The sequence below is a fragment of the Schistocerca americana genome, chromosome 3, assembly GCF_021461395.2.
Source record: "Schistocerca americana isolate TAMUIC-IGC-003095 chromosome 3, iqSchAmer2.1, whole genome shotgun sequence".
In the NCBI taxonomy this organism is placed as follows: Eukaryota; Metazoa; Arthropoda; class Insecta; order Orthoptera; family Acrididae; genus Schistocerca; species Schistocerca americana.
The window spans coordinates 659,740,993-659,767,043 of NC_060121.1; the positions used below are offsets into that span (position 1 = coordinate 659,740,993).

The window sequence follows — 26,051 nt, forward strand, 5'->3', positions numbered from 1 at the left end:
TATTTATGACTTGCAGAACTAGTATATTAATAAAATAATGAACAGCTTCTAAGTTAGCACAAAAAGTATAATTTATTTTAGTATTCATCACAGCCATTCACAAATATCTGAAAATGGTAGAAATCTGAATTGCGCATCCTTATAATTGGATCAAATGAGTTCTCTGTTACTAATGTGAAAACAATACTGTAATCAAATTCATTACTGTAACAAAAAATATAACATGATGTTCACAAAAAAAAATAAGGCGTCAAAAAGTGCTTTAAATATGACATTTACATGTCTTAAGTTGGAATTTTACTTTCACATAACATTTCACACATTTTATGACATATTGTTGTCAGAAGCTGTAAAGTTTGAAGGGGCATCAGTAGTTCTACAACTCCCATGTCTGCATTGAAATTGCACCACCCTTAACTTAATGAGCCAATTTTCAAATTCCAAGAACTTTTAACGTTTTCCAGCAGTTCATTTCCCTCAACTGGAAATTTCTCAGCAATTATCTGACAAACATTAACCATTTTGCAGTAACTTATAAATGGGTTTGGTACATTAACTCTCTGGGCTTCAAACACTGTTATTTCTTGTTTAAGTTTTGTGAGTGTTGCCAAAAGTTTTTCATTTTCAGAGTGCTCATCTGATAATGGTGATGTATTTTGTTGAGATTTTGCAATGCAGTTAGCTAACTGTTGCTCCAGTTTTTTTACCTCCAGCTGGTTCTTGAAATGTCTAATTGCACTTTCTTCTATAACATCTGGAAAATACTGTTTAAGAATTTCACATACACAGGCCCAATCTTCATTGTCCTTTGCAATAGTAATTTCTTTTAAATTACCTGCAGTGGTTTGTAATTGACTGATCTGTTCATTTTCTACAACTGTATATACTTTATCACTATCTGTGTTGACCTCTTCCCCATTCTTATCATTGCTTTCTCTTTCAATTATACAAAAGCTCTCTTCTGAGTTCTCTGCATCTTTTCCAGGCTGGACTATTTCTTCTGAAGTAATGGAGACCTTTAAACCATTTTTCTCTTCTGACTGAATCTTCTCATCATCTTTTGAAGTTGTAACTTCTTTGCCAGTATAAGAGTGAGATGCAACTACAATATTGGTAGTGACGCCATCATCATATCCATCGCATGAGCCTTCTACATCTTTGCTGGATTGGCTCACCCTCTTTGTTTCTGATCCCACAGAAATATTTTCAACCCATCGACATATCTCAGCAACTATATAACATCTTATGCTCTTATGCAAATACATGTTGCTGTGATCAGAAACTTTGAAAAGTTCATCTTGAAGGGGACCTGAAAATATAAGTGATATAAAATTTAATACCATTAAATTAATAAAAATTCAATTATATTAGTAATAGTTAAAATTAATGTAATTTGCATGAAAATTATGCACCATACAGTGCAATTCATTCAGAATTATCACTGTATTATTTGCACTTGGATTCCAAGGCACTAAAATTTTTCCTCCAACACAATTCAAGCTTCCAAGCATTTCCATTTTAAGCACATTGCTGCACTATTGTTCCAAAGAATGTAATAACAAAACACTACTAAAATCAATTTTTGATATTTTGTGTAATGTGTTGAAAGAACACTAGTGCCTCCAATATACTCACACTTGAAGGGGTAAAACTGAAAAGAGTGAGAGACAAATATTTGGATTAAAAGTGATATAAAATTTATGCTGATAGCGAAAATGCATCAGAATACATATTTATAATAACAAAACCAACATCAATGTCAGTAGAATAATGTGAATGAAATTTAAAAACAGACTTCACTCAAACACCTAAAAAAGAAAGGATGATTAAGATTTAATGTTAAACTGCTGATGAGACAGAGAGAGAGAGAGAGAGAGAGAGAGAGAGAGAGAGAGAGAGAAAAGCTCTGACTGTGAAAGGAAACTGGCTGTGCCCTTCATGAAGAAACTACGTCAGCATTTATCTAAATGACTTATCGAAACCATGTAAAACCAAACTCTGGTTGGCAGGACAAGGTACCGAACTTCAATCTGCCTGAATGTAAGTTCTCTGCACCACCTTCCTTACTAAAATACCAGAAGTTCTACTCTTCTACCCCTGCACACATGTATGTTCACATCAATCTGATGATTTTCAGTATTAACCATGCTTTTGATTGGATGTTGGCTCGATGTAGACAGAATTGGGGGACAATTTTTTCATCATACTTACTTCTTTTATTGATCTTTATAATCAGTCATAGTTATTCATATCTTTGTTTACAATCTTCTCCTTTACCATTCCTTCTGCTGTTAAAGCTACTACCCATAGATGCTACAGGATTTGATACATTAAAATACCTCCCTTTGTCATAGTGATACTACCAGTTGCATTATCAGACATCTTCCAATGAGTTTTCTGTCTCATAGCTCTACATTTTGAAATTAATATGGCCACTTAATACCTTTCTTGGATGGTACTGTTATTCTTCTTTCACCTTGGCACCATGCTGAGTGCCAAATGAAGAGATTCAAACATTTTAAGTCACTACTGAATCAGTTTTGGCTCCAATACACCTACAGGATATGCCATAACAAGATGCTCAATGTGGTTTTAATGCTGAACTGTGCAAACATAGCATATTTTTAACACTGATTTACAAATTTTATCGCAAATCTCCCAAGATGTGGGTTTTCAAATTCTGATCGAATTCATTCCTTCAAATGCTGAACATCAGGAATCTAGACAGAATAAGCATCATTTTTTAGTATACCCCAAACTGAACACTCCTTGGGTATGATATCTGTGGATAGTGGAGGCCACTGAATAATATTGTGTCTAACAATCCATTCATCAGAGCTTTCAACTTGTTGCCATACCAACTTTTCCCTTAGCTGGCTGCAGGGGTTCCAAAAGTGGACTATTTTCCAATTCTAACAACATTTCTCAAAGCATATCTAGGTAATTTACAGAACTGACAGTACCATTATGAAAATAAGCCCAATTAGCTCACCACTGAAAATCCCTACCCATATACTTACACTAGAGTAACTGTAACTCTGTCTCCATACCCGCAAAGGGATTCACAGAATCCCACTAGACATGTTGTGTGTGATCAGTCTGCCATTCACCTTAACTATTGCTTTGGTGCATCAAAGAATGCTTTGGTAGAACTTGGAATTAGCTTCTTGTCTGGCTGTGTACAACTCACAGAATTCCATACGCCTGTACAGATCATCTTCATTTAGGCCTCAAAATAAAGTAGGTCTATATGGTCTCCATCCCAGCTTCTTCTGGATCTTTTGCAGGTTTGTTCTAGCTACTTCATGCTTCTTCAATACTTTTCTTTGAGATTTAGTCAGCAACTGCACGAAAAATTTCGTGGCAACATTAGGATTCTCTTCTGTAGTAACAGACTTTGGATTATGTGAGAGAGGAAGCTCCCCTACTGACCCACTCCCTTCAAGTCTTAAATTTACTTTGTGAATACCTTGTCAAGATGGAGGCTGCATTTTTGGAAAACATTTCACCATCAAATCACAAACATGACTATAATTATGGTCATGCTCCCAACATGTTTTGCAAAACAAATACATCCTGTTCTGTAGTTTACTTTCTATTCATTGTTTTTCAGATAACACGAATAAAAGTAATCAGAAACTGTCAGTTGACTTGAGGGTACTATGACAAGTCAAGTTGACAACCGACTACCACCTTGACAGGCGAAACAAAGTATAAAGTCTAAGAATTGCTAGTGACAACAGACTTAGGGCCCATCCTCTATATTGTTTCCTAGGCAGTGACTACGTTTTCTGTAGCTAAATTAAACATTAACAATGTAGGAAAAGATAGATTGCTACTTTCCATAAAAATGACACATTAAGCTGCAGACAGGGACGATTAAAAGACACTTATACGTAAGTTTCAGCCACAGCCTTCATCTGCAAAAGAGAAACACATACCACTCATTCACACAAGCAAGCACACCTAACATGCATGACTGCCAACTGCATCAGTTCAGGCCAGAATGCAGCTGTCACGTGTGATGGAAGCAGCAATCTGGAGGGGACAGGGAAGGGGTAGGGATAACAATGTATGGGTGATAGGAGAGAGGAGCGCTATCTGGCAGAGTGTACAGGGTCTAGAATGCCATCAGGCACAGCATGGGGCAATAAACAAAAAGGCTAGGAGACAAGAATGGGGAGGAGGTGATAGGACAGAGGGGATGGAAACTGTGGAGGAAGGGTGCAGGGATAGTATGTTACCATAGGTTAGCACAGGATAATTATGGGAGCTGATAATTTGTTGTAAAGATTAACTCCCATCTGCACAGTTCAGAACAGCTGGTGGTGGTGGTGGTGGTGGTGGTGGTGGGGAGAATACAGACGGCTTAGGTAGTGAAGCAGCCATTAGACTAATGTACCCTGGTGACCATTCTACCTGTCCTCTGAACTGCAACTCTAAATCACTTACACATCCACCAATGGTGTGTGCCCATATGAAGTTACACTGACATATGATCATGTCTTCTGGGTGCTTCACTTTTTTGTCAGGCAACGTTTTCTCACACAACTGTGTGAAGTATGAACAATGTAGTGTGAACTGTAGTACACAGAAATTACTGCTAAAAAGGGAAATTAGTCTAAGTCTTCTTGAAAAAGTGTACTACTCTGCCATCGAGTAGTACAATGTCACAGTAATATGCCAGTTCCTTATGAGGTAGCACTACTAGTAGTTATCTATCTCTCTCTAAGAACAATGTCCTATACATGGATGGATCAGTGGCACTTCATCATGAAACACCATGGGGCCATTCCATTCCAAGTAGTCTAATTTTAGAAGAAGCTCCTGTGTGAACATCATGGATTTTGATGAAATTTTGTGTAAACATTTGCACATATTCCCAACGATCATTGGTAAAATTCCATGATTAATAATTCAATACTTCTGGAGATACAGCAGTTTGTTTGACCTCATAGCGCAGCAATCAACAGTGCACCCATGAGTTTTTGGCAAAATTTGAGACATAATAAATACCTCAGACAACATTTTCTTGTAAGAAATAAAATTTTATTGTACAGAGATCTTTGCACTCTCCTAAGCAAAATAATAATAATAATAATAATAAAGAAAAGATTTCCTGAGTGATTTGCATATGGATAATTTGAAGCAAAGCCGGCCAAAAAAACAGGCCCCCCAAGTCTAATTATGATGGCACGTGGGTCTACAGTTATGGTGTTGAGATCAAGGATCAATCTTCACAATGAGTCAGTGAAGGTTCTCCAAGACCTAAAAAAAAGCTCATCAGGTCAGCTCAAATGTCAAAGTAATGCTTATAGTTTTCTTCAACTTTGAAGGATTAGTTCATCATGAACACATGCCACAGGCACAAACTGCTAATCGATAGTACTATCTGGACGTGTTGCGATGTCTGTGAGAAAATGTGAGAAGGAAAAGGCTTGAAATGTGCCGAGACAATTCATGACATCACACTAATGCACCCACACATTCATCCCTGTTGGTGCTGACTATCCCTGTTGGTGCGTGACTACTGCATAAAAAAACAAAATCACTGTGCCACCTCATCCTCCATACTCTCCAGACCTGGGCCCTGCAGTTTTTTTTTATTTCTGAAGCTGAAAATCCAACTGAAATGATGAAGATTTGCTACGATAGATGAGAGAAACAAGAATTTGCAGGTGGTACTTCATGCGATCCAGACAGAAGTGTACCAAGCCTGTTTCCAGAAATGACACTGGGAGCAGTGTATCAATTGTGGAGGAGAGTATTTCGAAGGAGACCATGTACAATAAGAAAAAGGTAAGTATAGAAAAATTTTGTGGACAAAGTTCCAGAATTTTCTGAACAGACTCCGTAGATGTTGAACAGGGTTAGGGATAAATTTCATCCTCGTATTAAGCCTTTAAGAATTCACGCTTCTCTTTCAGTTTAGAGAGTGCTTACTTTCACTTTTTCCCTTGTATATTTATTTAATTATTCTCCTGTCTCTATAATCAAACTTTATTATTTTTTTTTTTAGAATTTCCATTAGTTTGTTCTAGTTGAAAATGTTGAATGCTTTCCTCAGATCTACAAAAGCTATGTCAATTTTTCTTTTGACTTTCTTCAATTATATTGCAAAGGTACAGGATGGTTTCATTTGTACCTCTTGCATCATGGAAGCTGAACTGGTCTTCACGTAAATTCACTTTAGTTTTATTCTTGATGCACTTGTGTATTATTCTTGTTCATATTTTCAAAGAATGCTCTACGTCTTATGAACTTCGTGTGTACCTGTTTTGTCCTTGGGCATATTACAATATTTTTCTTAAAGTCTTCCTGGAATATGGCCAGTTCCATACTTTTATAAAACCATCTGTGATGTTATCAATATCATTAGCTTTTTTATCCCTTAGGTCATTCAATGGTACTTAAAAGTGTTCTTTAGTGATTTCAAGCATCACTTCAACTTCTTAAACTTATTCTTTGTGTTCCACATATTTAAATTGTTTTGTTAATAATAGTAGTAATAATAATAATAATAACAACAATAATACAAAATTGTCAAGGCTTTTGTGGCCACTTGTTGACAAACTGCCTATTGGCATCTATCTCTGGTTCTTCGGCCGACATTCATCTAATGATTTTACTGACATTTCGCCAGCATGAGTGGCTGGCATTGTCGAAGCTTCACCCTCCATTGCCAGTGGTGAACTGGGGCCGAGCTCTCGGCTGCAGACTATATGTACCTGGCGCACCAACGTCCGAGGGCTTCTCTGCGGTCATTTCCGGTGCGGTTCTCCTCTTGCTACCTGTGACGGTCGTTCACTGCAGTATGGGAAGCCAGGATCCGTTTACCTTAAGGGTTTCCTCTTTCTTGTTGAAAGAATTCACGTGTTTTTGTATTTCTACAGCTTCTCTGAACAAGTGCGTGTGATAGTGCTTCTCTACAGCCAGAACCAGCCGATTCCTCCTCCTGCCCTAACCTGCAATATTGCTTATGTTCCTTGAGCCTGGTGTTGATCGATCGTCCAGTCATTCCGACATAAACTTTTCCGCATGTGCATGGTATATGGTATATTCCCAACAGTGCAAGTGGGTCCCTTTTTCCCTTTGCTGATCCAAGACACTCTTTGATCTTCCTTGTCAGTTTCAAAATCGTCTTTACTGCCAAGCTTGCGCAATATACGGCCGATTCTGTCCGTCACTCTGGGAATGTATGGCAGAAAGGCCATACATGACATTTCTTTTTCTGCTTCCTTACTTCGCCAAGTGTTTGGCTCTGTTACACTTCTAATATAATTTGTGGAATACCCATTGCTCCTCAGAACACTTTCCAGGTGTTGCATTTCACATCTGAGGTGCTGTGGCACACACATTTGTCCTGCTCCCATTACGAGCATATTAATCATGCCTCTTTCCTGGCTCGGGTGGTGGTTTGATAGTTTGTGCTGGTATCGGTCTGCGTGTGATGGTTTCTGATGCACACTGTGTCCCAGGTTTTCACCATCCCTTGTGACCAGCACATCTAGAAATGGCAGTTTTTTGTCCTTTTCTACTTCCATGGTAAATTTTATGTAGGCATGGAGGCTGTTCAAGTGTCTTAGGAAGTCACTGAGCTGTTTTTCACCATGGCTCCATACAACGAAAGTATCATCAACATATCTGTACCACACATTAGGTTTGCAAGTCGCCAAGTCCAGTACCTGTGCTTTGAACTGTTCCATGAAGAAGTTGGCCACCACTGGACTAAGAGGACTACCCTTGGCGACACCTTCCAGCTGTTCGTGGAAATCGCCATTCCACGTGAAATAGCTTGTGGTGAGACATGCATGGAAGAGATTTTAGATGTCTTGTGGAAAAATGGAACCGAAGTGTTCCAGAGCTTCGTTGAGTGGCACTTTCGCAAACAAAGAAACAACATCAAAGCTGACTCGGATGTCGTTTGGTGCAAGTTTCAGTTTCTTCAGCCATTAGATCCGACGAGGTACCGAAAACTAAGCACAGATCTGACGCAGCATATCACATGGAATACGAATCAATTAATCAAGGCGTCTTCTCAGCCGGCAGACATACAGAGAAATCTGGACAACACAGAAGTCCACCTTGGTTGTATGGATTACCCAAGATCCATAAGAACAACATTCCACTAAGACCGATTGTTAGCACTCCTGGCTCACCGACATATAAACTGGCAAAACACTTGGCTTATCTGCTCCAACCACATGTGGAGAAGACCGACACATACATAAAGGACTCAGGACATTTCATGGAGAAGCTGAAGAAACTGAAACTTGCACCAAACAACATCCTCGTCAGCTTTGGTGTTGATTCTTTGTTTATGAATTTCCACTCAGTGATGCTTTGGAGCACATCGGTTCCATTTTCCCGCAAGACACCGAAAAGCTCTTCCATGCATGTTTCACCACAAGCTATTTCACGTGGAATGGCGATTTCTACGAACAGCTGGAAGGAGTCGCCATGGGTAGTCCTCTTAGTCCAGTGGTGGCCAACTTCTTCGTGGAACAATTCAAAGCACAGATACTGGACTTGGCGACTTGCAAACCTAAGGTGTGGTACAGATATGTCAATGATACCTTCATTGTATGGAGCCATGGTGAAGAACAGCTCAGTGACTTCCTAAGACACTTGAACAGCCTCCATGCCTACATAAAATTTACCATGGAAGTAGAAAAGGACTAAAAACTGCCATTTCTAGATGTGCTGGTCACAAGGGATGGTGAAAACCTGGGACACAGCATGCATCAAAAACCAACACACACCTGCACAAAGTATCAAACCACCACCCAACCCAGAAAAGAGGCATGATTAGTACGCTCGTAACGAGAGCAGGACGAATATGTGAGCCGCAACACCTCAAACGAGAAATGCAACACCTGGAAACTGTTCTGAGGAGCAATGGGTACTCCACAAATTACATTAGAAGTGTAAAAGAGCCAAACACTCGGCGAAGTAAGGAACCAGGAAAAGAAATGTCGGGTACGGCCTTTCTGCCATACATTCCCAGAGTGACGGACAGAATCGGCCGTATATTGTGCAAACATGGCGTAAAGACGATTTTCAAACCAACAAGGAAGATCAAAGAGTGTCTTAGATCGGCGAAGGAGAAAAGAGACCCACTTGCAATGTCGGGAATATACCGTATACCATGCACATGCGGAAAAGTTTATGTCGGAATGACTGGACGATCAATTAACACCAGGATCAAAGAGCGTAAGCGACATTGCAGGTTGGGGCAGGTGGAGAAATCGGCCATGACAGAGCACGAACTGAATGAGACCGACCACGTAATAAAATTCGCCGACACGAAGTTCTGGCTGTAGAGAAGCACTATCACACGCGCTTGTTCAGAGAAGCTGTAGAAATACAAAAACACGCGAACTGTTTCAACAAGAAAGAGGAAACCCTTAAGGTAATCGGATCCTGGCTTTCCGTTCTGCAGCGAATGACCGTCGCAGGTAGCAAGAGGAGAACCGCACCGGAAATGACCGCAGAGAAGCCCTCGGACGTTGGCACGCCAGGTACATATAGTCTGCGGCCGAGAGCTCGGTTCCAGTTCCCCACTGGCAATGGAGGGTGAAGCTTTGACAATGCCAGCCACTCGTGCTGGCGAAACGTCAGTAAAATCATTAGATGAAAGTCGGCTGAAGAACCCGAGACAGAAGCCAATAGGCAGTTTGTCAATAATAATAATGATAATGTAAAATTAATTTTACATATATGAACTTTTGATCGAGACTGTTATCATTTCTGTTTATTCTTATGTGAAACTGACTGATTTCAGCTCCAGTACCTTACAAAGTACACACAATACTAACTCTATAAAATACAAGAATAAAATTTTTGTTGTTATTACTATTATTATGGCCTTTTTAAGAGAAGTTGAGTGACTTTATGCCCACAATATTAATAATTTTAATGTAATGCAATACATGAAATTCCACAAAAATAATTTTTCATGAGGCAACTGTAAAAGGTTATTGAACCTGATACCCACATTATAATGCTATGAATTCTGAATATGAATACCACCGTAGTGCACAGTTAATAGTGAATTTACTCACTGATCATGTAGTATGAGAAAATCTTTATTTCTTGCACTGAAAATTCCTTTTCAAAACAATTGTTCAATACTCACCTCTAGGTGCTAGCCACATACTGAGTTGAAGAAGACTGTTGTCATCAGGATTGCACAGTTCAAATTGATAACATTTACCAAGAGCATGAATTAAGTGATGTAACCTCTCCTCACCGTTTGTGCTGCACGCAGCACACACATTTTCACTTACTGCAAGCCACAACTGTCAAGACAAAATGAAAACAACATTAAATTAGAACACAGTTTCCTTCCACCAACTGTGTAATTAAAATTGGGATTCAACACTGCCACAAATGGGCTACAAAAATCCATAATTTACATGTTTCATTACAATATGTTGCAAGTAGTGTAATGTAACTCTCCAGTTGAAATTTGGATGCTGTCATATTTTATACAAATTCCACATCTTGGCCTATAGTGTTTACACCTCTATATAACTTAACTTGCTCTTCAGGTCTTCAACTTGCCCTGTCTTTGATACCTTGTTGATGGGAGATATAACAGTGACCTCCCTCCCATTTTGGTGGTCTAGTGACCAATGACTTTAGCTTCCTTTACACTGAACAAAAGAAAAACTACCCACAAGTAACTACATTAATGATATACTCATTTGAGAAAAATCATATCCTAAAGTGATAACGCTTGTCACTTCAGTGTTTACTGTTATGAAATATGTATTATTATGTACTATTATGAAATCTGTACTTTGTTGTGTACACTAAAAAGCCTTAAGCCTTCCTAAATTCCAGACCTACAATCGCATCCAATGCAGTCCCAAACAGTCAGTCTTTCCTATTCGTCTCTTACGGTAAGCCTCCCCTAACCTGCAGCTCTGGACGACTTTCTCGAAATCTACCCCTTTTCCTAGACCTCTCCAGGCCTTTTCCTTCACCCTTCTTCCTTTCCCTTCAACCCTACTGCCTGAAGAAGGAGCCACTGGCTCCGAAAGCTTGCCAATTACAACAGTCTTGTATGTGTGTATTCTGTCACCTCTTGGTGAGTAGATTTGTAATCTATCCAATTAAATAATTATGAAATGCTCCGATATGTAAAAATTATGATTACTGAAAATAGTACAAAAGCTAATAAACATCACTAAGAACTTCCCTCCATTAGTCTTTAGTTTCCATAAATGATCAAGTGCAGAAAGGTTTTGCTTTCAGACATGAAATTAGTAGCTCAAACCTCAGTATAATCAGTTCCCATGTAATGAATTTTATTGGCAGACCTCTGAACAAAATTTAATTATACATAACCTTACACATTTCCCAAGAAGTACACCAAAATCTCGCAGCAATATTTTATGTCTCCATAGTTAATCTTTCACTCTACAGTGGAGTGTACACTGTTTTAACACTTCTTGGCAGTTTAAAATGGTGTGGTGGACCAGAACACGAACCCAAACTCTTGCCTCTTGCAGGTAATGCTCTTACTGATAGCTGTGCAGGCACAGCTCACAACCCGTCCTCATAGCTTTACTTTTCTCCTACTTTCCCTTCTTCCAGGAATGCTAGTCCAGAGAAGTATGCAGGAGAATTTTTATGAAGTTTGAGAAGTGTGAGAGCAGTAATGGCATAGGAAAATCTCTAATTGTGAGTTGTGAGTCACACCTCAACATCTGAGTCTGTAACAAAGAGTGAGGTTTAGCATTCCAGTCCCAGCCCAGCACACTGTTTTAATCTGTTGTGAGGTTTCACGGCATCTGATGCCGACTGTAGGGGTATTGTGGTGCCACAAGGCCTTTGTAACCAAAATGAGTTCCTTGGGTGTGCTCTGGCAACTTTGATGCATGCAGATCTCTCCTTTTGTCTATATACTAGCACAAGAGAAAGATGCATTGTGTAGGCATTCTTTTAATAGAAGTCTTTTCTTGTGGTCTTCCTGACTTCTCTAATTACACTCCCCTCCTGTTTTCTTCCCTTCACTGCATATAGTGTTGAAGGAAAAATGGAACGAAGCAGCAGTACAAACATCAATTCCATCTCCACTGTGTGAACATGCTGTTTCCAAGTTGGACACAGGAAAATAATGAAACAAGTAACATTTATTATAAAATGGACATGGGTACTCCTTACATTTCTTGTACATAATGTAGTGTAACACAAGGTTCTTTGGAGTAACATGTTCCACCACTATCATTTTAGGCCAATGAAGATGTTTTGTGAGTGGTAAACATATTTTAGAAACTTCAGGTAGGAATATCAACAATGCAGGAAAAGATAGATTGCTACTTACTGTAAAGAAATCACAGTAGTTCACGGACAGGCACAATTAAAAGACACTTACACAAAGCTTTTGGCCACAGCCTTCAGTAGCAAAAGAGAAGTACACAGCAGTCATACACATAAAAGACCTGCCTAATCCACCCACCCAGCACTTCCTATCACAGTACTATCACACGTTTATCCTACCCCATCAGGGACTGGCCCACGTGTGAAAGCAGGCATGTCGTCTACCAGCTTTGCTGCAGACACTACACAGCTTTTCATGAGGGCTGCCCAGAAAGTATTACATTGCATTTTTTTTTCTCGGCCGAAAACAATACTACGAATGTGAAACATTGCGTATGTATTATCTGAAGTCTCCTGAGTGAGTGCACCAAGTTTCCATCACTTCTGACAGGTAGTGTACCTGCAGGACAGCTTCAAAATGGTGTCTGTAGGTGATGTACATTACAAGCAATGTGCCGTTATTGAATTTCTCACTGCAGAGAAAGAATATTCACTAATACTTGTGAAAAATCTACGGAGCATTTGCTGTCGACAGAAGTACAGTTAGTCCTTGGGCACAGAGGATGAGGTCATCAGAAGGCAATGGCGGAGCTCCAAGATTTGCACTGATCTAGGAGACCATCCACAGCTGTCACAAGTGATATGTTAAGTGAGCTGATGTTGGCGCTCACCTTTAAAGAATGTGATTTGTGGAAGACATTTTGGGGACAGTGAGAAGATGATTCACACAGTAAAACGCTGGCTCCACAACCAGTACAAGGATTGGTACTGAAAGGGCATACATGTCCTTGTGTTGCACTGGAGGAAGGCCATAGGATGGGATGGAGATTACATGGAAAAATGTGGTGTGTAGATAAAACACCATTCTTTTGTGGGTTTAGTTCTCACTGTTTTCAATAAAGAATTGCTGAAGAAACAAAATGCAGTACGTTACTTTCTGGGCAACCCTAGTAACTGGTACGATTAATAATGAGCTGTCCACCAGAATGAATGGCCGCCAACCTGTGGCCAAGAGCAAAGTAAACCACCCTGTGGTACAAAAAACAGCCGAACATAATATGCTTGATTTCAATGGCTGCTTCACTACCCGAGCCATCTGGGTCCTTCCCTCCACCACCAGCTTTTCTGAAATGCACAGATGACAGTTATCCTTACAACACATTCTCCACTCCTGTAATTATCCCAGCATCAAACTATGGAACAATACTGTCTCCACATCCTGCACCCAACAGTTACCACCACCTCTGTTCTATCATCTCCTCCCCATTCTTGTTCCCCATCCTCTTTGTTTGCCGCCCTTTGCCAACACACCCACATATCTTTCCCCGCTCCTCTCCTTCACTCCTATTTTACCCCACCTCCCTGTTGCACAACCTCCTAATGCTGCACCTGTTGGCATTCTAGTACCTGCACACAAAGCCACAAAGCATTCCTCTCTCCTCCCACCCGTATGCTACTATCGCTTCCCCTTCCCCATCCCCTCCAGACTGCTGCTCCCATCCCACTTGATAACTTCCATCCCACGTGATACAGTGAAACTTCGTTAACACGAATCCGAAGGGACTGTTGTCAGGTTGTTGGTGTAATGCCTCAGGGATTCCGGACTGGAGCAGATTCGTTTGCCACGAAGACCTAGGCTGTAGGGAAGGGACCGTTTGATGTGGAATGGGTGGCAGCTGTCGTAATGGAGGTACTGTTGCTTGTTGGTGGGTTTGATGTGGACGGACGTGTGAAGCTGGCCATTGGACAGGTGGAGGTCAACATCAAGGAAAGTGGCATGGGATTTGGAGTAGGACTAGGTGAATCTGATTGAACGAAAGGAGTTGAGGTTGGAGAGGAAATTCTGGAGTTCTTCTTCACTGTGAGTCCAGATCATGAAGATGTCATCAATAAATCTGTACCAAACTTTGGGTTGGCAGGCCTGGATAACCAAGAAGGCTTCCTCTAAGCGACCCATGAATAGGTTGGCGTACGAAGGGGCCATCCTGGTACCCATGGCTGTTCCCTTTAATTGTTGGTATGTCTGGCCTTCAAAAGTGAAGAAGTTGTGGGTCAGGATGAAGCTGGCTAAGGTAATGAGGAAAGAGGTTTTAGGTAGGGTGGCAGGTGATCGGCGTGAAAGGAAGTGCTCCATCGCAGCGAGGCCCTGGACGTGCGGGATATTTGTGTATAAGGAAGTGGCATCAATGGTTACAAGGATGGTTTCTGGGGGTAACGGTTTGGGTAAGAATTCCAGGCGTTCGAGAAAGTGGTTGGTGTCCTTGATGAAGGATGGGAGACTGCACGTAATGGGTTGAAGGTGTTGATCTACGTAGGCAGAGATACGTTCTGTGGGGGCTTGGTAACCAGCTACAATGGGACGGCCAGGATGATTGGGTTTCTGAATTTTAGGAAGAAGGTAGAAGGTAGGGGTGTGGGGTGTCGGTGGGGTCAGGAGGTTGATGGAGTCAGGTGAAAGGTTTTGTAGGGGGCCTAAGGTTCTGAGGATTCCCTGAAGCTCCGCCTGGACATCAGGAATGGGATTACCTTGGCAAACTTTGTATGTGGTGTTGTCTGAAAGCTGACGCAGTCCCTCAGCCACATACTCCCGACGATCAAGTACCACGGTCGTGGAACCCTTGTCCGCCGGAAGAATGATGATGGACCGGTTATGGTTTGGAAGTGGGTTACGTATTATAGAGTATATATAGGCGGGATAAAATTGTATTACGGTAAAAAGGGAAGGTGAATAGAAAGTGAGACTACTGGTAAAAGCAGAAAGAGAAAATAAAGAGAAAGTAAGACGACAGGAAAGATTTCGAGATGCAACAGCGACAATAACAAACGTAATTGTTGGGTTCAAATTAATGATATGGTTATAATAGAGGGAAACATTCCACGTAGGAAATATATATCTAAAAACAAAGATGATGTGACTTACCAAATGAAAGTGCTGGGTAGCCTTGCCTCTCAATCCTTCTTAAAAAACCTTAATCCTACTCCCAACATCACCACTGCTGAAGCCCAGGCTATCCGTGATCTGAAGGCTGACCGGTCCATCATCATTCTTCTGGCGGACAAGGGTTCCACGACCGTGGTATTTGATCGTCGGGAGTATGTGGCTGAGGGACTGCGTCAGCTTTCAGACAACACCACATACAAAGTTTGCCAAGGTAATCCCATTCCTGATGTCCAGGCGGAGCTTCAGGGAATCCTCAGAACCTTAGGCCCCCTACAAAACCTTTCACCTGACTCCATCAACCTCCTGACCCTACTGACACCCCGCACCCCTACCTTCTACCTTCTTCCTAAAATTCACAAACCCAATCATCCTGGCCGTCCCATTGTAGCTGGTTACCAAGCCCCCACAGAACGTATCTCTGCCTACGTAGATCAACACCTTCAACCCATTACGTGCAGTCTCCCATCCTTCATCAAAGACACCAACCACTTTCTCGAACGCCTGGAATTCTTACCCAAACCGTTACCCCCAGAAACCATCCCTGTAACCATTGATGCCACTTCCTTATACACAAATATCCCGCACGTCCAGGGCCTCGCTGCGATGGAGCACTTCCTTTCATGCCGTCACCTGCCACCCTACCTAAAACCTCTTTCCTCATTACCTTAGCCAGCTTCATCCTGACCCACAACTTCTTCACTTTTGAAGGCCAGATATACCAACAATTAAAGGGAACAGCCATGGGTACCAGGATGGCCCCTTCGTACGCCAACCTATTCATGGGTCGCTTAGAGGAAGTCTTCTTGGTTACCCAGGCCTGCCAACCCAAAGTTTGGTACAGATTTATTGATGACATCTTCATGATCTGGACTCACAGTGAAGAAGAACTCCAGAATTTCCTCTCCAACCTCAACTCCTTTCGTTCAATCAGATTCACCTAGTCCTACTCCAAATCCCATGCCACTTTCCTTGATGTTGACCTCCATCTGTCCAATGGCCAGCTTCACACGTCCGTCCACATCAAACCCACCAACAAGCAACAGTACCTCCATTACGACAGCTGCCACCCATTCCACATCAAACGGTCCCTTCCCTACAGCCTAGGTCTTCGTGGCAAACGAATCTGCTCTAGTCCGGAATCCCTGAGGCATTACACCAACAACCTGACAACAGTTGTCACATCCCGCAACTACCCTCCCGACCTGGTACAGAAGCAAATAAACAGAGCCACTTCCTCATCCTCTCAAACCCAGAACCTCCCACAGAAGAACCACAAAAGTTCCCCACTTGTGACAGGATACTTTCCGGGACTGGATCAGATTCTGAATGTGGCTCTCCAGCAGGGATACGACTTCCTAAAATCCTGCCCAGAAATGAGATCCATCCTTCATGAAATCCTCCCCACTCCACCAAGAGTGTCTTTCCGCCGTCCACCTAACCTTCGTAACCTCTTAGTTCATCCCTATGAAATCCCCAAACCACCTTCCCTACCCTCTGGCTCCTACCCTTGTAACTGCCCCCGGTGTAAAACCTGTCCCATGCACCCTCCCACCACCACCTACTCCAGTCCTGTAACCCGGAAGGTGTACACGATCAAAGGCAGAGCCACGTGTGAAAGCACCCACGTGATCTACCAACTGACCTGCCTACACTGTGACGCATTCTATGTGGGAATGACCAGCAACAAACTGTCCATTCGCATGAATGGACACAGGCAGACAGTGTTTGTTGGTAATGAGGATCACCCTGTGGCTAAACATGCCTTGGTGCATGGCCAGCACATCTTGGCACAGTGTTACACCGTCCGGGTTATCTGGATACTTCCCACTAACACCAACCTATCCGAACTCCGGAGATGGGAACTTGCTCTTCAATATATCCTCTCTTCCCGTTATCCACCAGGCCTCAATCTCCGCTAATTTCAAGTTGCCGCCACTCATACCTCACCTGTCATTCAACAACATCTTTGCCTCTGCACTTCTGCCTCGACTGACATCTCTGCCCAAACTCTTTGTCTTTAAATATGTCTGCTTGTGTCTGTATATGTGTGGATGGATATGTGTGTGTGTGCGAGTGTATACCCGTCCTTTTTTTCCCCCTAAGGTAAGTCTTTCCGCTCCCGGGATTGGAATGACTCCTTACCCTCTCCCTTAAAACCCACATCCTTTCGTCTTTCCCTCTCCTTCCCTCTTTCCTGATGAGGCAACAGTTTGTTGCAAAAGCTTGAATTTTGTGTGTATGTTTGCGTTTGTTTGTGTGTCTGTCGACCTGCCAGCACTTTCATTTGGCAAGTCACATCATCTTTGTTTTTAGATATATAGAACCTTTATGTTGGGTAGGTTCAGATCATGAACGTTATGGGCAGTACATCTGTCCAATGTAAGAACAACATGTCTATTTTGAGCAACCATTTGACTGTTGAAATGAAGAAGCCACTTGCGAAATGATGTGCCATCGATCCAAGTTTTCTTGTGGTGAGAGTATATGCAAGGTAAAGTGTCCATATTTATGTTTTTAAAACAACGTGGTTTCTCTGAGTTATCGATAACCCAGGGACAAAATTTCTCACTGCTGTCAGCATTACAGCACAGTACAACACTCACATGTTGTTTGCTTCGTGCTCCACCATGATACTCATCACCTTTTATCCCCAGGGTGTGATTTGGAAAAAGACTGTAGAAAAACCCAGTTTCATCCATGTTAAACAGATCACACGAGGCATACTTTTCCCTCACTCGGTTGAATTTATGCAACCAGCTGTTCGCACTTTCTTCTTCAACTTTATTTGCTTCACCAAAAATTTGTACAGATGAAATTGAATGTCTCTTTTGGAACCGATACAACCAACCAGCAGAACAACGGAAGTCTTCGATGCCCATATCTTTAGCAATATCATTTGCTTTTGACTGAATCACAGGGCCAGTTAAAGGTTTGTTAGATGCACGCATATGATTGAACCATTCTAGCAGTAACGTCTCGATGTCTTCATACTTGATGGTACGAAGTCATTTAGATTTGTTTCCAGAACCTGATGTCGCAGCATTAATAATTTTTTCTTTATTCTTAATAATTGTAGATTTGTTGTTGTTGTTGTGGTCTTCAGTCCTGAGACTGGTTTGATGCAGTTCTCCATGCTACTCTGTCCTGTGCAAGCTTCTTCATCTCCCAGTACCTACTGCAACCTACATCCTTCTGAATCTGCTTAGTGTATTCATCTCTTGGTCTCCCTCTACGATTTTTACCCTCCACGCTGCCCTCCAATGCTAAATTTGTGATCCCTTGATGCCTCAAAACATGTCCTACCAACCGATCCCTTCTTCTAGTCAAGTTGTGCCACAATCTCCTCTTCTCCCCAATCCTATTCAACACCTCCTCATTAGTTATGTGATCTACCCATCTAATCTTCAGCATTCTTCTGTAGCATCACATTTCGAAAGCTTCTATTCTCTTCTTGTCCAAACTAGTTATCGTCCATGTTTCACTTCCATACATGGCTGCACTCCATACAAATACTTTCAGAAACGACTTCCTGACACTTAAGTCTGTACTCGACGTTAACAAATTTCTCTTCTTCAGAAATGATTTCCTTGCTATTGCCAGTCTACATTTTATATCCTCTCTACTTCGACCATCATCAGTTATTTTACTCCCTAAATAGCAAAACTCCTTTACTACTTTAAGTGTCTCATTTCCTAATCTAATTCCCTCAGCATCACCCGATTTAATTTGACTACAGTCCATTATCCTCGTTTTGCTTTTGTTGATGTTCATCTTATACCCTCCTTTCAAGACACTGTCCATTCCGTTCAACTGCTCTTCCAAGTCCTTTGCTGTCTCTGACAGAATTACAATGTCATCGGCGAACCTCAAAGTTTTTACTGCTTCTCCATGAATTTTAATACCTACTCCAAATTTTTCTTTTGCTTCCTTTACTGCTTGCTCAATATACAGATTGAATAACATCGGGGAGAGGCTACAACCCTGTCTCACTCCTTTCCCAACCACTGCTTCCCTTTCATGCCCCTCGACTCTTATAACTGCCATCTGGTTTCTGTACAAATTGTAAATAACCTTTCGCTCCCTGTATTTTACCCCTACCACCTTCAGAATTTGAAAGAGAGTATTCCAGTTAACATTGTCAAAAGTTTCTCTAAGTCTACAAATGCTAGAAACGTAGGTTTGCCTTTCCTTAACCTTTCTTCTAAGATAAGTCGTAAGGTTAGTATTGCCTCACGTGTTCCAACATTTCTGCGGAATCCAAACTGATCTTCCCCAAGGTCCGCTTCTACCAGTTTTTCCATTCGTCTGTAAAGAATTCGCGTTAGTATTTTGCAGCTGTGACTTATTAAACTGATAGTTCGGTAATTTTCACATATGTCAACACCTGCTTTCTTTGGGATTGGAATTATTGTATTCTTCTTGAAATCTGAGGGTATTTCGCCTGTCTCATACATCTTGCTCACCAGCAGGTAGAGTTTTGTCATGACTGGCTCTCCCAAGGCCATCAGTAGTTCTAATGGAATGTTGTCTACTCCCGGGGCCTTGTTTCGACTCAGGTCTTTCAGTGCTCTGTCAAACTCTTCACGCAGTATCTTATCTCCCATTTCGTCTTCATCCACATCCTCTTCCATTTCTATAATATTGTCCTCAAGCACATCACCCTTGTGTAAACCCTCTATATACTCCTTCCACCTTTCTGCCTTCCCTTCTTTGCTTAGAACTGGGTTTCCGTCTGAGTTCTTGATATTCATACAAGTGGTTCTCTTCTCTCCAAAAGTCTCTTTAATTTTCCTGTAGGCAGTATTTATATTACCCCTAGTGAGACAAGCCTCTACATCCTTACATTTGTCCGCTAGCCATCCCTGCTTAGCCATTTTGCACTTCCTGTCGATCTCATTTTTGAGACGTTTGTATTCCTTTTTGCCTGCTTCATTTACTGCATTTTTATATTTTCTCCTTTCATCAATTAAATTCAATATTTCTTCTGTTACTTAAGGATTTCTATTAGCCCTAGTCTTTTTACCTACTTGATCGTCTGCTGCCTTCACTACTTCATCCCTCAGAGCTACCCATTCTTCTTCTACTGTATTTCTTTCCCCCATTCCTGTCAATTGTTCCCTTATGCTCTCCCTGAAACTCTCTACAACCTCTGGTTCTTTCAGTTTATCCAGGTCCCAACTCCTTAAATTCCCACCTCTTTGCAGTTTCTTCAGTTTCAATCTGCAGTTCATAACCAATAGATTGTGGTCAGAATTCACATCTGCCCCTGGAAATGTCTTACAATTTAAAACCTGGTTCCTAAATCTCTGTCTTACCATTATATAATCTATCTGATACCTTTTAGTATCTCCTGGATTCTTCCAGGTATACAACCTTCTTTTATGATTCTTGAACCAAGTGTTAGCTATGATTAAGTCATGCTCCGTGCAAAATTCTACAAGGCGGCTTCCTCTTTCATTTCTTCCCCCCAATCCATATTCTCCTACTATGTTTCCTTCTCTCCCTTTTCCTACTGACGAATTCCAGTCACCCATGACTATTAAATTTTCGTCTCCCTTCACTACCTGAATAATTTCTTTTATCTCGTCATACATTTCATCTATTTCTTCATCATCTGCAGAGCTAGTTGGCATATAAACTTGTACTACTGTAGTAGGCATGGGCTTTGTGTGTATCTTGGCCACAATAATGCATTCACTATGCTGTTTGTAGTAGCTAACCCGCACTCCTATTTTTTTATTCATTATTAAACCTACTCCTGCATTACCCCTATTTCATTTTGTATTTATAACCCTGTATTCACCTGACCAAATGTCTTGTTCCTCCTGCCACCGAACTTCACTAATTCCCACTATATCTAACTTTAACCTATCCATTTCCCTTTTTAAATTTTCTAACCTACCTGCCCGATTAAGGGATCTGACATTCCACGCTCCGATCCGTAGAACGCCAGTTTTCTTTCTCCTGATAATGACGTCCTCTTGAGTAGTCCCCGCCCGGAGATCCGAATGGGGGACTATTTTACCTCCGGAATATTTTACCTAAGAGGATGCCATCATCATTTAATCATACAGTAAAGCTGCATTTCCTCGGGAAAAATTACGGCTGTAGTTTCCCCTTGCTTTCAGCCGTTCGCAGTACCAGCACAGCAAGGCCGTTTTGGTTAATGTTACAAGTCCAGATCAGTCCATCATCCAGACTGTTGCCCCTGCAACTACTGAAAAGGCTGCTGCCCCTCTTCAGGAACCACATGTTTGTCTGGCCTCTCAACAGATACCCCTCCGTTGTGGTTGCACCTAGGGTACGGCCATCTGTATCGCTGAGGCACGCAAGCCTCCCCACCAACGGCAAGGTCCATGGTTCATGGGGGGCATTGTAGATTTAGGTATTCCAAACTGCTCTGTAATTGCTGTTTTCTAGGTACCACGGTCCACTTCATCTAGAATCTTAAGCTTTAACTGTACATTTAGAGCTGTCCGTTTCCTCTTTGCCATTTTCGCGTGCTACGGTACCAGTTGTAACTGTAGTTTTTATTCAGTATTCCAACTCGATATGGCTACGAAAAACAGAACACCTGTCAAATCTGGCACTGAGTACATTCCTAAATGCTGCTGCACACATTATTCAATGTCTTACAATGACAGCATACGCTGATTGTTGAGGCGATAATTGCGGCTACCGACCTACAATACATTAAAAACGAGTTAACAATAAGTATAATTAGCTTTGTAGCTACATTTCCTACATTCATTTCGGAAAAAAAATTACACTTTAGAATACTCTAAGGTCAGAAGTTTGTGTTACAATGAAATTTAATTACGGTAGAAACTGAAACAGAGTTCGTAATTCGCCTTAACTGATAAAACATACCATAAGAACTAATGTATTCCTCGTGGGACCAATATTTTTTTCACGTTAACCACGAGTTCATCTTATGCGAGTTCGCACTAACAAGGTTATACTGTAGTTGCATACTGGTTCAAGCTGCCGAAGTTGGTGGTCATGTGTGCATGATGTGTGCTTGCGTGAATGTTGTGTGTTCCTCTTCTGCTGTTGAATCATATGGTCAAAAGTTTCATGCAAGTGTCTTTCAATTGTGCCTGTCTACAACTTAATGTGTCTTCTTTGCAGTGAGTAGCAATCAATCTTTTGCCTGTCTACAACTTGTGTCTTCTTTGCAGTGAGTAGCAATCAATCTTTTTCTGCAACGTTAAAAAGTATTTCAGGTAGTTACTAAGCTGAGAACACCCTTGTACGAGGGTTGGAACTTTAATAGTGGCGACTATTTATTTACAGCTTGTAGAAAATAAATACATGGTTCAAAGTTTTACTGACCTTCAAAGTAGTCAGCAGCATTGTGTATAACCCATTGCCAGTGATGTGGAGGTCGTAGGATACTCTTAGCATTGCCAGCTGTGTTGACAGTTCGAGTGGCGCAGTCTATTGCCCAACGAATTTGTAGCAGTTCTGAAGTGAATGCCGTGAAGTGTTTCCTTCAGTTTAGAAATGGAGTTGAACTTATGAGGGCTTAAGTCAGGGGAATGCAGTAGGTGGTATAGCACTTAGCAGCCGCATCAGTCAAACAAATCATTAACAGCTTGCACTGTACGTGCTTGAGCATTGTCCTGCAAAATGATGTTCAGGTCCTGCAGGAAGTGTCATCACTTCTGTCTCTAAGCTGGTCGTAGGTTGTGTTCCAAAAATGGACAGCATAGAGACAGAAGAGATGACACTTTCTGCAGGAGCTGACCATCATTTTGCAGGACAATGGTGAAGCACGTACAGTGCAAATTCTTACTGATTTGTTTGACTGATGGGGCTGCTAAGTGCTATACCACCTACTGCACTCCCCTGGCTTAAGCCCTCGTAAGTTCAACACAGTTTCTAAGCTGAAGGAAACACTTCACGGCATTCACTTTAGAATGGCTACAAATTCATCTGGCAATAGACCACGCCACTTGAACTGTCAACACAACTGGCACTGCTAAGAGTATCCTGCGACTTCCACATCACTGGCAATGGGTTATACACAATGCTGGTGACTACTTTGAAGGTCAGTAAAACTCTGAACCACGTATTTATTTTGTACAAGCTGTAAATAAATAGTTCCCACTATTAAAGTTCCATCCCTCATATTATGTTTGGGCAGACGAACAGTAAATAAAGTCAGATCTAGACACTGTCAAGACACGAAGGTGGAAAAAATGCTCCATCTGCTATGCCACAGCACTTGTTTTTTTGGACATGGCCTTCATGGTGCCTTGGTAGACAAGGAGCAAAAAGAGGCATGCAAGAATATCAACAAAAAATAAATAAAAAATTAAAAACAACAATGACCAATAATCACAACTGCCTCTCAATCGTTGGTTAATGTCAAAGTAAGGTGACTGGATGTTGAAACTGTCTGAGCTCTGTTGACCCAGAATTACCACTGAAGTTGTACAAAGAGAAAAAGTGAACATAAAATACAGAAGAATTAACGTCATTTTGTAAATTGTTGGAGTAGATCTGACATCTTGTACAGCCCTGATCTGACATCTTGTACAGCCCTCGACCTTCTGCAGATGGAGATGAAGTCACACAGCCAGAAGTAGTAGCATTGCATAGCAGGTCCACAGCTCATCAAGTTCGAAGCATCAGGGTGACAGATGGATCGAGAAGTGAGGACTTAGTTACAATCTGTAACCAGAGACCTTTATATTTCAGTCCCATTCTTAACTCAATGGCCAAAAAGCAATGCTAATGGGAGCATCCTGATACTGCCTCAATAATTACGTAAGTTAAGTTCAATATCAGTCCATATTATAAATTTAAGTCCTCCACCATGGTTTCTGCCTGTATCTTCAAGGTAATCTCAAAATTACAATAGGGATTTTGACACATTTTCACTAGGAGGTATACTGAATCACAAGGAAGGCTCATGTATACATTTATTTCCACTCAGTAATGGTAAGTGAGTAATTCATATATTGTTATCTGCCCTATATTTAACTGGTAAGTGAGTAATTCATATATTGTTATCTGCCCTATATTTAACTGTCACTTGGGAGTGACATTTCCCGGCAATGATACTAGCTACAAGCTGTTACAAAGCAGGTAGTATCTCGTACAAAGCTGGTAGTATCTGGCACAAAAAGCAGTAGCATCTGGCATGAAAAGTAGTAAAGTAATCAGCTGGTGCAGATCCAGAGAGCAGTGAAGCTTGACCAGAATCTACATCAGGCATGTTGGTCTTGCAGGCAAGTGCGTGCCTGGAAACCAAAAGGGATTGAATTCCAGCCAGACCAAGGTATTTCACTTGGCCTTTTAACCAAGCATTCACCTCTCAATGGTGCTGAATTTTGCCTGAAATGATGCATAGTCTGAGTTCGGAATTAAACTGTTGGTCCCCTTTCTCCTGTTGGATAACTGGGATAGGTTAGAGATACACAGGTAGCCGATATGGCATCCAACTGAAAGATTTACACATGGACAATGAGCTACATAAAATTATTATTACCAGAAACTATATATAACTTTCTTTTTCAACACGTATTATGAGAATGTATATTACGGCTAATCCTGGGAAGTACTGTAGGGATTTTGAAAAAGATAGTTACTATTAACCATAATCATGACACTAGCAAACAGGCACAACAACAAGAATGTTACACACTAAGCTTCTTGTCAAAGCCTTCTTCACGGGAAAACTAAAGAAAAGAGAATAACATTCACAGAAGCAAGCACACATCAAGTACACATGACCGCTAGCTCTACCCACTCTGACCAGAATGTACCTGAAATGCGTCCAAAGGGAGCAATAATCCTGAGCAAACTGGGGAACGGGGAGGAACAGCAGGTTATGGGTGGGGGGAGAAGGGCCAGTTCTGTCTGGCAGAGCATGTGGGGATTATAGGTGGAAGGACAACACTGCCATGCACAGCATCAAAAGGCTGTGGGGGGAGGGACAGGAGTTAAAAATGGAGTAGAAAGGAGAGGAGCAGAGAAGGGCATGGGACTAGCGAGTGCAATGGCTTAGAGCACCACACAACAAGGTTCAGGGGATGTGAACTAGACACAATTGATAAGACAGAGGGGGCAGAAACTATTGGGCGGGGACAGTCAGTTACTGCAGTTTGAGGCCAGGATGATTTCAGGAGTGGAGAATTTGTTGTAGGGATACTCCCATTTATGCAGTTCAGAAAAGCTGGTGTTGGAGAGAAGGACCCAGATTACGTGACTGCACAGATTGTCAGTGCAGCTTCTGATGTCCCAAATTCTTCCTACTGATAGTTAAATTATTCATGCTGATCCCATTGCCTCCCTAACCCTCATGTATTTTTGTGTGTTGTTTTCCACATCTACCTGTGCTAAACAAACGTGTGAACCTCAAGTAAATCAATGCCCCCCCCCCCCCCCCTCCCCTCTTCCTTTATCTCAATAGGCGAATATTGCCTGGCATGTATTTTTATGTATTTGTGTGGCTTTTTGTTCTTTTTACACGTTTGGTGAATTTTTGCATGTTTATACATGAAGTAAGACCTTGCTTTTACGTTCCCGGAATTAATCTTTCCCCACTGTTTAGGACATTTTTTATTGTGTCCACTATGTTAATCTGCACCCAATTTTTTGTCAACATACTTTTCCCATAATTTACACATTACGAAAAAATGTTCATGGAGAAAAAATGATGCTGGACATCCAGTAGTGTTTACAAATATTATGTGGTTAAGTGTCTTGACACCAAGGTATTCTACTCAGCAGACTTGAACCGATAAAAGTGTAAAAGTTGGAACAATTC

At 41.4% G+C, this 26,051-nt stretch overlaps 1 protein-coding gene across 1 annotated transcript in view; it reads right to left on the minus strand.

The window, feature by feature from the left end:
- Positions 1–261: 261 nt before the first annotated feature.
- LOC124606551 (gem-associated protein 5) overlaps positions 262–26,051 on the minus strand; it is a 344,051-nt gene continuing 318,261 nt past the window's right edge. Inside the window, exons 21-22 of the mRNA XM_047138535.1 lie at positions 10,139–10,301; positions 262–1,309 (exon numbers count right to left, since the gene is read on the minus strand). Of these exons, the coding sequence (XP_046994491.1) occupies positions 414–1,309; positions 10,139–10,301 (1,059 nt within the window). The 3' untranslated portion in view covers positions 262–413. The remainder of the gene's footprint in view (positions 1,310–10,138; positions 10,302–26,051) is intronic.